At 37.0% G+C, this 17,485-nt stretch overlaps 2 protein-coding genes across 6 annotated transcripts in view; both read right to left on the bottom strand.

The window, feature by feature from the left end:
- LOC114337044 (tubulin alpha chain-like) overlaps positions 1-17,485 on the bottom strand; it is a 52,322-nt gene that overhangs the window by 18,295 nt on the left and 16,542 nt on the right. Inside the window, exon 3 of the mRNA XM_028287431.2 lies at positions 698-985. Coding sequence (XP_028143232.1) covers positions 698-985 — 288 coding nt within the window. The remainder of the gene's footprint in view (positions 1-697; positions 986-17,485) is intronic.
- LOC126892101 (uncharacterized) lies at positions 6,266-7,469 on the bottom strand. Of its 5 annotated transcripts, none has more exons than XM_050661538.1 (3): positions 6,813-7,469; positions 6,609-6,642; positions 6,266-6,438 (listed from the first exon to the last, which is right to left on the bottom strand). In XM_050661538.1, exons 1-3 carry the CDS (start codon positions 7,467-7,469, stop codon positions 6,401-6,403), a joined length of 729 nt encoding a protein of 242 aa, XP_050517495.1. In that variant the 3' UTR covers positions 6,266-6,400. The 5 variants fall into 5 exon arrangements, with proteins under 5 accessions (XP_050517495.1, XP_050517491.1, XP_050517492.1 ...); XM_050661534.1 differs by having other exon boundaries at positions 6,266-6,676; positions 6,745-6,846; positions 6,915-7,469; XM_050661535.1 differs by lacking the exon at positions 6,609-6,642 and having other exon boundaries at positions 6,267-6,506; positions 6,745-7,469.

Below are 17,485 nucleotides of genomic sequence, written 5' to 3'. Positions count from 1 at the left end.
AAGCCCACAACTAAAGGTTATTGTACGAGAAAATAATGTTAAGCGACTTTTCAGTACATTATTGAATGATTTGAATTTTTTAGATCTTATTTTTTCATCACAAGAAATTAAAAAAATGCACATATTAGAAAATATTCTCGTATAAAATAATATAACACACAGTTATGTAGTACTTCCAGTTTTACCACAAATTGAGCAGTAAATTTTAACCTTATCCGTAGATGTAGGTTTTATCCAAATTTGAAGCAGTGTTTATTTTCGGTAGTTTCAAATTGCAATTTACAATATTATTACAAAGATATATGTGAGCAGCTCCAATTTTACAACATAATTGATTTCTAAAACTGACCACCCCAATAAAAGTTTTTACCTAGAGGTATAAATTAGCAGATTTTGGAACCCTTAATCAAGGAAAAAACTACAATAAATATCTAGAGATATTGAAACAAAATTAAATATTCGGATTTTCAAGCTCTTGATTTATTTGATGAATATCTATACACTTAAAATTTCAAGTTATATGCACTTTATGCACACTTTTATAGAAATATGCAAAATTTTACATTTTTGCATATTTTATGCATAATATGAAAAATATGCAATTTGCATATTTGCATAAGTCTAGCTATTACCTATACATATGGGATTCCATGGTCTGTTTCATATTACAATAATAATATAAAATTATTATACATACCAGTCCGTGGATCACATTTTACCATCTGGTTTGCAGGTTCAAAACATGAATTTGTCAAGCTGGCTACTGACAGTTGTTCGTGGTAAGCCTTGGATGCAGGTACAAATGGAGCGTATGTTGTCAAGGGATAGTGTATTCTGGGATATGGTATGAGATTTGTTGTAAACTCTGCTAGGTCAACATTTATAGCCCCTTCGAACCTCAATGACGCTGTAACGGCTGAAACCACTTGCCCCAAGAGCCTGTTGAGATTTGTATAGGTAGGTCTTGGTGTATCTAAGTTTCTACCTAGAAAAAGATGTAATTTAAAAGATACGTAATTTAAATAAAAGAATTAAACCAGAAATACTTTCAGGGTTACAAATACACAATTTTCATATGAAATAAAAAAATTTGAAAAAAATTTTGAAGAAACGCTTTTCTTTAGTTATGAGTGACTAATATTAAAAATTTTATAAAAAAATCAACTAAAAAGCAAAAATTAAAAAATATCCAACTCGATAAATGTTCTTTAAAAAATTTAAAAAATCTAACACATTCCTTAAAGAAAAGCGTAGGGCGCTTCTTCATCGAATAAATGGTTTGAGGATAGCGCCCCACGCTTCTTTTTAACGAATGTGTTATATTTTTTCACTTATTTAACGAACTTTTTTTTTCGAATAATCCTTCGAGTTTGATATTTTTTTCTTTTTAGTTGATTTTTTTATAATATTTTTAATTTTAGTCACTCATAACTAAAGAAAAGCGTTTCTTAAAAAAATTTTTTTTCATATTTTTTTATTTTTTACTTTTTAGTCTTACACTTTTCAAACATTAAAATATAATATTGTCATGTTAAAAAGAAAGGATGTAACTATATTATGATAGACACATTTTTTGCATTTATTTCAACTGTTAATACATACTTTGTATATTTTCTGTAATTTCTTCATACATTTCTTAAATTAAAATCATTATTTACACCTATTGCAGTTTTCGCAGTCTTTCCATCTCTTCTAGTGCTTTACTATTAGTGCAGGATAATAAGGTTTTTCCATGACACTTGAACAGCCAGGGTACTGAAGCGGTTTTTGACAGGTTTTTTTTCCTGGAAGCCGTCCGTACATGCACCCCGGTGGCACTGCAGCTTTTCTTTTTGACAGGTAATACCTATAAGAGCAAATTGTAACAATTTCCTGCGTAGGATCTGGCGGCCATTTTATTTATAAACAATTAAGTGTCAAAAAATAGCATTTTTCACTTTTTTTTTCAAATCAATGGAAAACGGAAACTTATGGTTTTTTTAGTACAAACATCTTCGGGATTATGGAAAAAGCTTTAAAATGACGTATTACAAAGTTTGATATACTCATTTATTGTTAATATAATTGCGAAAAAAGGTCGGAATTGCAAAAAAAATATTTTCGCAATAACTGTTGGAAAAATTAGTGTAGAGCTTTGAATTTTTTGTAAATAAGGGTTCTTTGTTGCTTAATATGTGATAAAAATTTCAAAGCGATTCATTCAATTGTTTAAATTTTATTGAAATTATTTATCCCAGAGAGCATTTTTTTGCAATAACATAAGTCAGAATAAAATGACGCTAGTACCATTCCACAGGTGTCAAATGAAAAAGCATGAGCTATATTTTCAACTTGGTTTAAAAAAGTGAATAAAAATGCATCTATTAGTAATAAATAATTATGCAAAAGTATTGTAAATCTTTTCTTATAAACTTTTCATTTTGTTATATAAGAAATTATACATATTTATTACAATTTTTTATCAATTATGACATAGATAACATTACTTGGTAGTTGTGCACTTATAGGTCTGGATCCCGCGTATGAAAAAAAAGTTGATTAATAGCAAGCTGAAAATTTGTTAATAGCTTAAGGGTGTCCAGTCGGATAAACTTTGATATATGGGAACACTGTAACAGGGGTAGTTTTAATTGTGGAACAGGTTAACAATTTGGAACGGTTAGACCACGAAAACGGCACATTTATTTTGTCCGACAGAACAGACTTAAACTCTCCGAACAGGGATTAAACTCTCATGCAAAAAGCAGACTGCTATGTATCACATGTCATAATTCCTGCCATTTGACATATTCTTCATGTTTCACTCATTAAAACTCCAATTTGGTGATAAATACCAGTCTGATTTTTGCATGAGACTTTAATCTCTGTTCGGAGAGTTTAAGTCTGTTCTGTCGGACAAAATACATGTGCCGTTTTCGTGGTCTGACCATTCCAAATTTTTAACCTGTTCCACAATTAAAACTTCCCCTGTTCCAGTGTTCCCATATATCAAAGTTTGTCCGACTAGATACCCTTAAGCTATTAGCAAATTTTCAGCTTGCTATTAATCAACTTTTTTTTCATACGCGGGATCCAGACCTATTAAAACAGGGTAAAAAAGTTAATTTTTTTAGGAAAAGTTATTTAAAAAGTTTATAAAGAAAAATTGACGATACTTTTGTATAATTATTTATTACTAATAAATGCATTTTTTATTCGCTTTTTTAAACCATGTTGAAAATATAGCTCATGCTCTTTTATTTGACACCTGTGGAATGGTTCTAAGATCATTTTTTTCTGACTTGTTAGAGTTACGTACTAGAACACTGAATGTTATTGCAAAAAAAATGCTGTCTGGGATAAACTATTTGAATAAAATTTAAACAATTGAATGAATCGCTTTGAAATTTTTGGCACATATTAAGCACCAAAGAACCTTTATTTGACAAAATTTCAAAGCTGTACACTAATTTTTACGACAGTTATTGAGAATTTTTTTTTTTTGCAATTCCGAGCTTTTTTCGCAATTATATTAACAATAAATGAGTATATCAAACTTTGTAATACGTCATTTTAAAGCTTTTTCCATAATATCGAAGCTATTTGTACTAAAAATCATAAGTTTCACTGTTTTCCGTTGATTTGAAAAAAAAAGGGGGAAATGCCATTTTTTGACAGTTAATTGTTTATAAATAAAAATGGCCGCCAGATCCTACGCAGGAAATAGTTATAATTTGTTCCTATAGGTATTACGTGTCTAAAAACGCTTCAGAATTGTCACGAACAGGGTATACTTTTGTCTTATTACCCTGGCCTATATTGCACGGTGTAGACCCTGTTAATTTCTCGCAATGCAGTCCTTAGATGCGCAAGCCGTCGTAAGGTACGTATCCATACAAGGGTAAACCTCGCTCGGTGTAGCAGCTCCACATAGTGGATACGTCGGTGATCGCCGCTCGGCGCTCACCCTCTTCGATTCAACCGGTTTGCGGTTTACATGTAGGGTAGCGCATGCCGTATCCATTTGAGCAGCTACATCAAGCGGGGTTCACCGTTGTATGGATACGTACCTTAATGATCGCACTCGACTAAATGCAACGTAAGCCTGCCTTACGCAAACATTTTCGGGCCCAAGTTCACGACAGCGTAGTCAACAGTCGAACCTTCCGTTTTATGGACACTGAAAGCCCACGACAATACTAAGGGCAGCATTCGTCTATCTGCGGTGCCATAACTTTTTTTCGCTGAAAACTGGATAGAAATCGGACATAATCTGGATAAATTTGAAACTTTATTGTTTATTTTATTTATGAAGCGTAACGTAAACAATTAACGTAAAAAGTGAAATTATGTTTAGTTCATATAATTAGCTACAATCTGTAAAAGTTTCAAGTTTCTACATTGTAAAAAACAAGAGAATTTAAGCATTTTCCATTAAAATCGTTTTTTATTTAAACAATTAATAAACATAAAAAAAATTATTGACTATTCGTGTATTGTTCCCGCAAATGCATATGCCTGCAAAATTGCATTCATTTTCATTGAAGAAAAGGCAGTCAAATTAACGTCTAAAGATTTGACGCAAACGATTGAACTAAAGAAAAGCGTTTAAAAAATATGCTTATTGCATAAGATGATTAATTTATGACAGCTTGTATTTCCTTCTGCCAGAAATTGTTTTCCTAGCCAAAAATTCTAAAAAGCCTAAAATTCGATAAGACGTTAGATCTGATAGCATCGGAAGAAAACCAATTTCATGGCTGAAGAACCTGAGATAATGGTTTGGATGCAGCTCAAACCAACTATTTAGAGATACTGCCTTAAAGATCAAAATAGCTATGACAATTGCCAACCTCCGTAGCGGAGATATAGCGGAGACCCCTAATAACACGCTCTGAGGTAATAAAAGCCATACAATCATCAAAAGATGGCAGAGCGACTGGTCCTGATGAAATTCCAACTGAAATATACAAGCTTATAAATGATAGAGCAATGTTTTAGAGGCTATAACTTCGTTTTTCAATACCATTTATACCAGCGGAGAACTTCCTAATGGCTGTCTAATTCACTGTTTATAGCTCTACCTAAGAAGACAACAGCAAAAACCTGTGCTGATTATGGAACCATCAGTTTGTTAAACCATTTATTGAAAATTTTTCTAAAGGTAATACATGGTCGTATCTACAATAAATGCGAGGAATACTTGGATGACACACAGTTTGGTTTCCGTAACGGGTTTGGAACGAGAGAGGCATTATTTGGAATGAACGTACTTGCTCAAAGATGTAGAGATATATCTGTAGACATTTACTGTTGTTTTATTGACTTCGAAAATGCATTTGATCTTGTTGTTAGATTTTCTAACATAAAGCTAATTATCATTTCTACTTATATAAGAATCTTAATAAAATTCGTCGAATCATTGATAATTTCAAACGAACACATCTGCCCTTTGTAGCTTCCAAAATTAACCAATTCCGAGAAAACATTTGCTTGTCCCGTGGCCTCCCATTTCAGTCGGCGATACAAGGACCCGTGCACTACGAAAACATTCTAGGTTAAGATATATCCGGTTCCCAGGGTTTGGATCGAAATTAAGAACAATTCTTTCAACTTGACAATGTGTGAAGCTGTCTTGCTGTCGGATTTATGTATCCTTAAACCAATAAAGGCCTTTGTCGTTACTGGACTAAATTAAACCTTCTGTTTATTTCTGAACGTAAATTAGACACGCATAGGACATTGATGAATGAGTTCCACTTCTTTTTGGGGACCCAAAGGAAAAAGGAATCCTTATGCCTAAGTCGTTTTTAGTCTCTCGTCTCTCAATCACTTATTCGTCAACTACCGAGCTAATCGGTCGCGTCTCTCGCTCAACTCTGAAAGTATTCACGTCTCGTATTTTCCTATCGCATTACACGGTTTTTCACGCGAATCTTCTCTCACTTGTTACTAATCACATGTTTCACTCTTAAATCGCGGTTCACTTTACTGTCAATTGCACATAGCAAATTTATGTATGTTTTTTTGTTGTAGTAAAAACAATAATAATTATTTTGTACGATACTTGTAAATATTAGTGTTTGTGTTAAATAAACTAATTATCTCACACGTATTTTAATCATTTCAACACCGATTTACACCTTGCTTCGACTCGACAAAGAATATCAGAGTCTAATTATATCAACCACTATAGAAGCTGGTTCCCCTCTTGTGTGAAGGACAGGAGATATTCAGCAGGTCCTTTTACCACAGGTGAAGCGTCCTACACATAATTTGGTACCCCTGGTGGGACGATTCAAAGAATCGTCTGCATACCCAGAAGCAAGGCTCGCGGTGTTGAAATTGAATCGAATCGTTATCGGCTGTTCCGGTGATCCTATTACCTCTACTTGGACCGTTGCTGTCCCGCTGACCGCCTCTACCTTGGACCGTTGCTGTCCCGCTGATCGACTCCACCTTGGACCGTTGTTGTCCCGCTGATCGCCACCACTTTGGACCATTGCTGTCCCGCTGACCGTCTCCACCTTGGACCGTTGCTGTCCCGCGGATCGACTCCACCTTGGACCGTTGCTGTCCCGCTGACCGTCTCCACCTTGGACCGTTGCTGTCCCGCTGATCGACTCCACCTTGGACCATTGCTGTCCCGCTGACCGTCTCCACCTTGGACCGTTGCTGTCCCGCTGACCGCCTCTACCTTGGACCGTTGCTGTCCCGCTGATCGCCACCACTTTGGACCCTTGCTGTCCCGCTGACCGTTTCCACCTTGGACCGTTGCTGTCCCGCTGATCGCCTCCACCTTGGACCGTTGCTGTCCCGCTGACCGCCTCTACCTTGGACCGTTGCTGTCCCGCTGATCGCCTCCACCTTGGACCGTTGCTGTCCCGCTGACCGCCTCTACCTTGGACCGTTGCTGTCCCGCTGATCGACTCCACCTTGGACCATTGCTGTCCCGCTGACCGTTTCCACCTTGGACCGTTGCTGTCCCGCTGATCGCCTCCACCTTGGACCGTCGCTGTCCCGCTGACCGCCTCCACCTTGGACCGTTGCTCTCCCGCTGATCGCCTCCACCTTGGACCGTTGCTGTCCCGCTGGCCGCCTCCACCTTTGAACCGTTGCTGTCCCGCTGATCGCCTCCACCTTGGACCGTTGCTGTCCTGCTGACTGCCTCCACCTTGGACCGTTGCTGTCCCGCTGAACGCCTCCACCTTGGTTGGTGTCCCGCTGACCGCCTCCACCTTGGACCGTTGCGGTTCCGCTGATCGACCCCACCTTGCACCATTGCTCTCACGCTGATTGCCATCCAACTTGGACCGTCGCTGTCCCGCTGACCGCCTCCACCTTGGACCGTTTGCTGTCCCGCTGACCGCCTCCAACTTGGACCGTTGCTGTCCCGCTGATCGCCTCCACCTCGGCCTGGTGCTGCTCCCGCTGCCCGCCGCCACGCTGACACCGTCCCATTCTTCAAGAACATCGCTTTCTTGACGCATACTAAGGTAACATCGCAATAATAAAAAACTTTATGAACTTTTATTTTATTTCCTTAAATATTACTCCACATTTTATCATTAACTCAATAAGTTTGTGTACGCATGTGTTTTTAAAGGACAATTTATTTGTTTACTCTTTATTTTTTATATATATCTGCTCATCTCCTTTTTAAATATTTTGCATAATTTTTATTTCTTTTTACACTACATACTCACTATATTTTCAACCACGATCTCTCTTTGTGTACCGTTAAAATCACAATATTTACAGATTGTCACTGGACAATCAATATTTTAATTTTTTAAATTTTATATATTTTAATTATGGACGCACTGAAGAGGGAGATTGGTACATGCAAATCATCATTTGAACGAAATGTAAACTGGATAAGCAATTTTCTCGAAAGTCAAACTGATACATTTGAACTTAGTCACAGAAGAACGCACTTAATTAATGCATTTAATAATTATAATGACATTTGTAATAAGATAGACACTCACAAGAATGCTGATTTGCACACAGAAAATAGAGAAGAAGTTGAAAATAAATACTTCTCTGCTATGTCTCGAATTGACGGTAAATTGGCGCAATTTTCGAAAGTTAATTCTTCTTCTTCGGTACCTTCTCAGTATCAACACGGTAATCATGGTAATTCCAACGTACGCCTCCCCCCTGTTTCTGTTCCAATATATCATGGCGAGCCCAGTAAATGGGTCTCATTTTACCAATTGTTTTCCTCCATTATAAAGGATAATCAAACACTCACCAAAGCTCAAAAGCTAATTTATTTGAAATCTTCCCTCCGCGGAGAACCCTTAAATTTAATTGATTCGCTTGACGTAACTAACGAAAACTTTGATCTCGCTATTGACATACTCGAAAAGAAGTACGACAACAGTCTTGCTATTATCAATTCTCACATCAATCTTATCATAGATTTCCCTACACTCACAAGGAGCAACTATCGGTCACTAAGTGATTTTACAAACGATTTAAAAAGAAATATTGACTCCTTAAAGGCTCTACAAGCTCCCGTCGAATCGTGGGATTATCTCTTAATTAATTTAATAACAAGAAAGCTCGATTTTGCCACCAAACGATATTATGGGGAAAGAAGAGATAGAAATTACACTCCCACAATTGTCGAACTTTTTGAGATCCTCAATGAACGCTGCAACATTCTCGCAGACCTCACAAATATCCCAGAATCAAAAAGGGACAAATCACACGCTAAATCTAACTCCACTTCTCTTCTCTCAAATACATCTCCACCTCTCTCCTCTAGTAATCATATCAAATGCAATTACTGTAATAATTCAGCGCACAAAATATATTCCTGTAGGCAATTCGCTGCCCTCTCTCACTCAGAAAAATATAATTTTTTAAAATCGCGAGACATGTGCTCTAACTGTCTTGGTACAAAACACACTCATGCTCAGTGTACTTCTCGCGGTTGTTTTATTTGTTCTAAAAACCATCACACCCTTCTGCACCAAAACTCGTATGCAGAAAACATTAAACGTACTCGTTCTTCTCACGCTTCTCACCACGAAGATAATCGCAATGCAAGCACACATGTAAATTCTGCTAGATTTACACCCTATGCAGAAACCGCTCAACAGAATAGTAACAGAAATACACGTTATAATGCTTCTCGTTTTAATAATGATGCAAATTCGCAAGCACAAGTTGCTGATGCTCGCAGTCTCTCACCCCGCACCACAAATGCCATAAATTCCACTAACTCACTCCACGCAAATATTGCTCAGCCATCTTATTTTAATGACTCTCAAGAAGATGAATGTAACCCTAACGTAGCTCTAACCGTTACAAATAAACCTTTTACACACTCTTCGACTCTTTTACCCACCGCTCAAGTAATTTTAATTGACAAATCTGGAAATGCCATATTTGCTAAGGCAATCCTTGACTCTGGTAGTCAAAATTCTTTTATAACGGAAAATCTCGCTAATAAAATTAATCCCGAAATTTCTGGCAATGAACTAAAAGTTTGTGGCATTGCCCAAAGTTCTCTCACTTCGAAATCAATGGCAAAAATCATGCTTTACACACCTGGTTTCGAACGTAATGTCAATTTAAACTGTGCAATAATTCCAAAGATTTCTTGCCAGCTACCGCAATTAGATATCAACCCTGATTTTCTTAAAATTCCAAAAGATCTCAGCCTGGCTGATAAATATTTTTATATGGAATCAAATATTGAAATTCTGATAGGAGCAGATGCTTACTACGAAATCCTCTTACCGGGTATCGTAAAATTAGGAAAAAATCTACCCACACTCTTCAATACAATATTTGGATGGGTAATCGCCGGTAATATTCCAAACGCAGCCCATTCTAAACAACAAAACATTTCTTTATTTTCTCACTCTACAAATGTGCATTTTGACAAAATCAATTTAACCCATAAAACACCATCCGAGAATTTGAATATTGACGAATCATTTCCTATCCCAAGAAAACGTCTAAAATCTCATTTTAAAAGGCATTAACAAAAATGAAAATATTTCTTCCCTTTTTACGAAACACAGTTCAATAACCGACCTTACCCTCAAAATATTACCGCTAGCATTGTATAACTAGACAATGCCTCTATCTACTCAAGTACCCAAGTCACCCGCACTTTCACTTGTTGACAATAAATTTGAAAAATAAAAACACCACAACAGTTCACTCAGGGCAAAACGCCTATAATTTATGACACATTTACAGTTACCCGCGACAACTGATTTGTTAATTTAGGTCAAAATTTTGTACAAAATAGTATATACACTAAGAAAAATGAAAAAAAAACAAGTTTTGTTTATTATTGTAAAGAATTATCTCTTGATTTTTCGCAATTTATTTGTAAATATAATTTTTAAATAACTCACAACTGAAGATAAAGTTTCCCATAATCTCTTCTTCTCTCAAGCAAATTTACTAAAAACCGCACTCTCTCTCTCCCTCTCTCGCTCTCTCTCTCTCTTTCGATCTCTCTCTCCCAATCGCTATCTCTCTCCATCGCTCTCTCTTTCTCTATCTTGCTCTTAACATTTATTTTTCCTCCTCTGGCGCGGGGGGCAATTTATGTTAGATTTTCTAACATAAAGCTAATTATCATTTCTACTTATATAAGAATCTTAATAAAATTCGTCGAATCATTGATAATTTCAAACGAACACATCTGCCCTTTGTAGCTTCCAAAATTAACCAATTCCGAGAAAACATTTGCTTGTCCCGTGGCCTCCCATTTCAGTCGGCGATACAAGGACCCGTGCACTACGAAAACATTCTAGGTTAAGATATATCCGGTTCCCAGGGTTTGGATCGAAATTAAGAACAATTCTTTCAACTTGACAATGTGTGAAGCTGTCTTGCTGTCGGATTTATGTATCCTTAAACCAATAAAGGCCTTTGTCGTTACTGGACTAAATTAAACCTTCTGTTTATTTCTGAACGTAAATTAGACACGCATAGGACATTGATGAATGAGTTCCACTTCTTTTTGGGGACCCAAAGGAAAAAGGAATCCTTATGCCTAAGTCGTTTTTAGTCTCTCGTCTCTCAATCACTTATTCGTCAACTACCGAGCTAATCGGTCGCGTCTCTCGCTCAACTCTGAAAGTATTCACGTCTCGTATTTTCCTATCGCATTACACGGTTTTTCACGCGAATCTTCTCTCACTTGTTACTAATCACATGTTTCACTCTTAAATCGCGGTTCACTTTACTGTCAATTGCACATAGCAAATTTATGTATGTTTTTTTGTTGTAGTAAAAACAATAATAATTATTTTGTACGATACTTGTAAATATTAGTGTTTGTGTTAAATAAACTAATTATCTCACACGTATTTTAATCATTTCAACACCGATTTACACCTTGCTTCGACTCGACAAAGAATATCAGAGTCTAATTATATCAACCACTATAGAAGCTGGTTCCCCTCTTGTGTGAAGGACAGGAGATATTCACCAGGTCCTTTTACCACAGGTGAAGCGTCCTACACACTTGTTAAGCACTCTATATTGATCGAAGCTCTAAAAGACGTAGGCTTGGACGGCAGAGATGTTCGAATAATTGCAAATTTACATTGGAATCAAACAACATCAGTTTTAGTAGATGATGTGGAATCACAGGCTCTTACTATTAAAAGAGCAGTACGGCAGGGATGCCTCTTGTCACCACTGCTTTGCAACGTTTACTCCGAAAGATTTTTCAGAAAAGCTCTTTCTGAAAAACAAGAAGGAATACTTGTGAACGGTGAAGTCATCAATAATTTGCGATATGCGTACGATACAGTACTCCTAGCTTCTAGTTAAGAAGATCTGCAAACACTACTTGATAGTGTCGTTGAGAGTTGTATGGAGGCAGGTCTGGATCTGAACATACGGAAAACCAAAATACTCGTAATAAGTAAACAGCAGCATACAAAACCGTCTGTATATGTAAATAATACCAAACTTGAGGAAGCTGATAAAATCGTTTACCTCGGACAGCAACTAAATTTTAACGCAGAAAGTCACGGCGAAATTAGATCTAGGATGGAGCAGGCTAGAGCCGCTTTTAGAAGGATGTCCAAGGTGTTATGTAACAGAGACCTAAAATTGGCATTGAGGATCCGCCTACTTCGCTGCTACGTGTTCTCGGTCTTACTTTATGGTGTCGAGTCCTGGACTGTGAATAAAATCGATCTAAATCGCCTTAAGGCTTTCGAAATGTGGTGCTATAGAAGAATTTTAAAAGTTTCCTGGGTGGAGAAGATTCGAAACTCCACAATACTAGAACGCCTCAGCAGGACTACTGAGATCATAAAAAGCAGAGAAAGCTGGAGTACTTCGGACATGTAATGAGAGGTCCCAAATATAGGTTGCTACAAAATATTATGCAAGAAAAAGTAGCAGGCAAACGCGGTCCAGGAGGAAGAAGAACTTCATGGTTGAAGAACTTCCGAGATTGGTATGGTGTTGATACAAGCATGCTATTTAGGGTGGCAGTAAATAAAATTAGGATAGCTATGATGGTAACCAACGTTCTGAAAGGACATGGTACATGAAGAAGAATAAGTAGCGGAGATGGCACCTGAAGAAGGAGAAGTTAGATCTGATAAGTGATAATGCCTGATGGTAATATTTACGTTGCATAGTCCTTTCTTCTTCTACCAAAAGATCTTTTGTCAAATTTTTTCTTCTTCTTGATGTATTTACATCTTCGTGACGAAAGTCAACGATCATCATGGCAATACTGATTCTATCTGCAGCAGCGCGGAAAAGCTGGCAACACATATGTTGTGTTGAACCAAGTTCTGAGATTTTTTAACTAGGATGTTCTTCTCGCTTTCTAAATATTTTTCCTAGTAGGATGGCTTGTAAGAGGGCATTTCTGAATTCATTTCGCATAATATGTCCAAAGTATTCTAACTTTCGATATTTGATGGTGGTAAGTACCTCTCAGTTCCTCTTTATTCTTCTGACGACCTCCTCATTTGTGAGGCGGTCAGTCCACGGGATTTTGAGTACAAATGATTTGGAGAGACGAACAAATACCTTCTTCTTCTTCTTCTTCTTCTTCTTCTTCTTCTTCTTCTTCTTCTTCTTCTTCTTCTTCTTCAGCCTGTGTTCGTTCACTGCTGGACATAGGCCTCTTCCATTTGCTTTCATCGATTTCTACTCTTGGCAATTCTCATCCACTGTTTGCCCGCGACTGGTTTGATATCATCTGCCCACCTCTTCTGCGGTCTGCCTACTCCTCACCTGTTCTCTCTTGGTCTCCAGTTTGTTAGTCTCTGTGTCCATTTTTCGGGATTATCTCGGGCAACATGTCCGACCCATTGCCACTTGAGCCTTGCTATACATTCTACGACATCAGCAATCTTTGTTCTTTCACGAATGTCGATATTTCGAATTTTGTCTCTCAAACTAATCCCTAGCATGGCCCTCTCCATCGCTCTTTGAGTTGTACTGAGCTGCTCTAATGTTTTCTTTGTAAAGGCCATGGTCTCCAGTCCATATGTAGTTACAGGAAAGATACATTTGTCATAAACTCTACGTTTTAGACACATTGGTATATGTCTATTCTTCAAGATAAAGCTTAACTTGCCGAATGCTACCCAAGACAATTGTATGCGTCTTTTTATTTCGGCTATTTGGTTTTCTTTGCCGATTTTAATGGTATGTCCAAGATATACATAGTGGTCTACATTTTCAAGAATGACGTTGTCAATAACAAGATTAGTTTGTACATTACTCATTATTTTTGTTTTCTGAAGATTCATTTTGAGACCTATTTTATTTGACTGCTGGTTTAGTTGCTTCATCATTTGCTGCAGTTGCTTGATATCTGTACTGAATAATACTATGTCGTCCGCAAACATCAAATGACTCAAACGTACACCATCAATGTTTAGACCTTTTTCCTCCCAGTCGAGCTGTTTTAATACATTTTCCAATGCTAAGGTAAAAAGTTTTGGTGAAATAGTATCACCTTGTCTAATACCTTTACCAAGGCGTATTTTTTCGGTTTTTTGATCTTCATTGATTTTGATGTGGAATATGGCCTGTTCATAAAAGTTTTTAATAAGTGTAGTGTACCGTGAATCTATTTGAGCATCCCTTAGGGCTGACAAAAAGGACCAGGTTTCAATACTATCGAAAGCTTTGTGAAAGTCAATAAATGTCATATGTAAGGGTACATTATATTCTGTGGTTTTTTCTACCAGTGTTCTGATGGTTTGTAAGTGATCGTTAGTACCAAACCCTTGTCGAAATCCCGCCTGTTCAACCGGTTGATATAAATCAAGTTTTTGTGTTATGCGGTTGGTTATTATTCTTGTTAGCAGTTTGTATAAAGTATAAATGTGACAACAAACTTATAGGCCTGTAGTTTTCAATATTAGTAGTGTCTCCTTTCTTGTGTAAAAGTATTATTTCGGCGTTTTCCCACAGATTGGGTATTCTTTTCTCTATTAGACACCTATTCAGCAAGACTTCCACAACCTCTACAACGGTGTTGCCACCCATTTTTAACATTTCAGACATTATATGATCCCCGCCAGGAGCTTTTTTTATTCTTCATTTGCTATAAGGCATGTCTAATTTCCGAAGAAGTTATTTTAGGGAGAGTTTCCGAGCCGACGTTTAGAATTGTTCTATGGTCTGTTCCGGGGTTCTGCATAGTGGATGTATAAAGATTCTTGTAGAACGTTTGTATTTCCTTGATTATTTGAGTTTTTTCCGTCACCGTATTCCCCTGTTGGTTTTTGATTTTAGTTATCTTCGATTGTCCTTTAGTTAAATTTTATTTCAATACTCTCATGTTTCTATTGTTTTCGATGGTTTGCAATATTTGTTTTGTTTTATAAGCCCGCAAGTCTGACCTTATGCTCTTTTTAACTTTATTGTTGATAGCCTTATATTCTGGTAATTCTTTAGATGTTCTTCTTCTTTCTTCCATTAAATCCAGTGTTGTTTGTTTAAGTTTCGTTTTTCTCGGATTTTTATTTTTACCACAGATCTTTTTTGTAGTTGATGTTATGTCATTCGTTAATTTTTGTGTTATTTCATTTATATCTTTCGTGTTGAATACTGGTAAAGGTCCTAGTCGCTTTTTTAGTTCACTTTGATATTCCTCTTGATTAATTTCGAGTGCTTCTATGTTTGGTAATTTATCCTGTGTTAATAATTTTCTTCTATCGAATTTCGTATTTACTTCTATTCGCACCCTAACTAATCGATGGTCACTACCAGTGTCGACAGAATTTAGTACAGTAACATCTTTAGCAATGTTTTTGAAGTTAGAGAGTATAAAGTCAATTTCATTTTTTACTTTGCCGTCTGGGCTGTGCCACGTCCATTTTCTCTGCATCTTTTTCTTGTAGAATGTGTTTAAGCAGAATAGCTTTGCTTTGCTGAGGAAATTTGCGAGCATATCTCCCCTGTGATTTCTACTTCCCAGTTCAAAATTTCCAATATATTCGTTGTCGTTGTTATTTTCGTTCTTTCCTATTTTAGCGTTGAAATCTCCCGTAATTATTACGTAATATGTTTTCTCTAGGTTTCTGGCTCTTGTAATGTCTTCATAAAGTTGTTCTACCTCTTCATCATCTGCAGAAGAAGTTGGCGCATAACAATGGATTATTTGAATGCTGTATCTACAATTTAGTTTTATTACCAGATAGATAACTCTATTAGAAATCGCTTGGAATTTAGTTACCAAGTTTTCAATTCTTTTATGTACCAAAAAGCCTACGCCTCCTATACCTTGGTTATTTCCTGAATTGTATTGGTACAAAGTGTGCCCTGATTTTAGTAGAGTCGTTTCTTCGCCTTTAAGCCTTGTCTCGCATAAGCCTACTACGTCCCATTTTATGGTCTTAAGTTCTTCTTGCAACACTTCTAGGTTATCTTCTGTCCTCATCGTTCTGATGTTATATGTTCCGATGTGCATTTTGTGTGTACTAAGCGAATTCTTGCCTCCCCCAGATTCCACGAGGCAGACCCTTTTCTGGGTGTGGGACTTGGCATATCCGTTCGTTTTAGTATTCGCCATTTCTATGTAGTTGGAAGGATGAGTAGCCTTAAAACACCACGCTGGCTAGACGGGTTGCTGAATTTTTTATCAGCCGCCCACTCTGGGTCAGACGCTGTTCGTAGCCGTCCATTCTGGATCAGACGCTACGGTTTTGATTCTATATTACCCCTATAATCGAGGGTTGCCACTTCCGCCATCCACACCGTACCGAAGCTCCGCTTCTCCGCCATGTCTGCCGTTGTGGACTTCATCCGTAACCCTGGACAAGGGACCCTAAACAGGTACTAGTTTCCCGGGTCAGGAAACCCCCGGAATCTGCGAGGGCAGGGATTGATTCATTTTCCCTGATATGACTATCTTCAATAATTTAAAGAGTTCCTACTCGCTACCCATAACAAATACCTACAGACTGGGAAATTGGTCTGATTGTACCTATATATAAGAAGGGTGACAACAATAATTGCAACAACTATAGAGGAATAACTCTGTTAAATACAGTGATGAAAGTTTATGAGCTAATATTAGAGAGTAGACTGAGAAAAATAATAGAACCAACATTAGAAGAATCGCAAAGTGGTTTTAGACCTGGTAGATGAACACGAACACAAGATCACATTTTTACGTTAAACGATATAATAAATTAAAGATTATCTAGGAAGAAAAAGACGTACCTCAGTTTCCTTGATATGGAAAAAGCATTTGATAAAGTACCTAGATCAAAAGTATGGAAAAGTCTGAAGAACAGAAACATACCAGAGAAACTTATACCGGTAACTAAATCAATCTACAGAGACACTAAAAACTGTGTGATAAGTAAAAGTATGATTTCCAACCAGTTCAGAACAACTGAAGGTGTAAGACAAGGGAGAATCTTGAGCCCGTTACTGTTTATTACCTTTATGGACGAAATAATAAAAGAAACAAAAACAAAAGTCAGACCACTACACATATGGTATAGAAATCTGAAAAGCACAGAGATAGCAGATTGTACATTTGCCGACGATGTAGTAATTTTAGCAGCTACTGAAGACGAGTTACAAGCGTAGAAGAGTAAAAACATGGAACACAGTTATAAAAAAGTATGGTATGACTATGAACAAATAAAAATCGAAGGTAATGATAATAGCCAAAGAAAGAGAGGATCTACATGTTCAGATAGATGATACAGACAGGTACAATCATTTGAGTACTTGGGAGTAACCATTGAAGAAACAGAAACAGGGAGTTGAGATTAATAAAAGAATTTATAAAGTGAACAGACTCTACCACGCAATAGGAAAAATAATTATTAACAAGAAAGAAGTATCGAAACATACGAAAATAAAGGTATTTAAAGCTATATACAGACCAGTACTTACCTACGGATGTGAATCCTGGGTACTAAATAGACAACACAAAAGTAAGATACAGGCAGCAGAAATGAGGTATCTACGCAGAGTTCAAGGAGTCGCTAGAAGGGATAGGGTAAGGAATAACTGCATA

The sequence above is a fragment of the Diabrotica virgifera genome, chromosome 9 (assembly GCF_917563875.1).
Source record: "Diabrotica virgifera virgifera chromosome 9, PGI_DIABVI_V3a".
NCBI classification, from domain to species: Eukaryota; Metazoa; Arthropoda; class Insecta; order Coleoptera; family Chrysomelidae; genus Diabrotica; species Diabrotica virgifera.
The sequence above is the reverse complement of the archived record's forward strand: the minus strand, read 5'-3'. Positions and strand labels throughout refer to the sequence as shown.

Bases quoted from the DNA above. Each gene is read 5' to 3' on its own strand.
- LOC126892101 (XM_050661534.1), bottom strand. From the start codon at position 7,469: ATGCGTCAAGAAAGCGATGTTCTTGAAGAATGGGACGGTGTCAGCGTG. The intron at 6,847-6,914 runs GTGGAGTCGATC...CAACGGTCCAAG, and splicing joins CGGGACAGCAATGGTCCAAG to GTGGAGGCGATCAGCGGGAC. The intron at 6,677-6,744 runs GTGGAAACGGTC...CAACGGTCCAAG, and splicing joins CGGGACAGCAACGGTCCAAG to GTAGAGGCGGTCAGCGGGAC.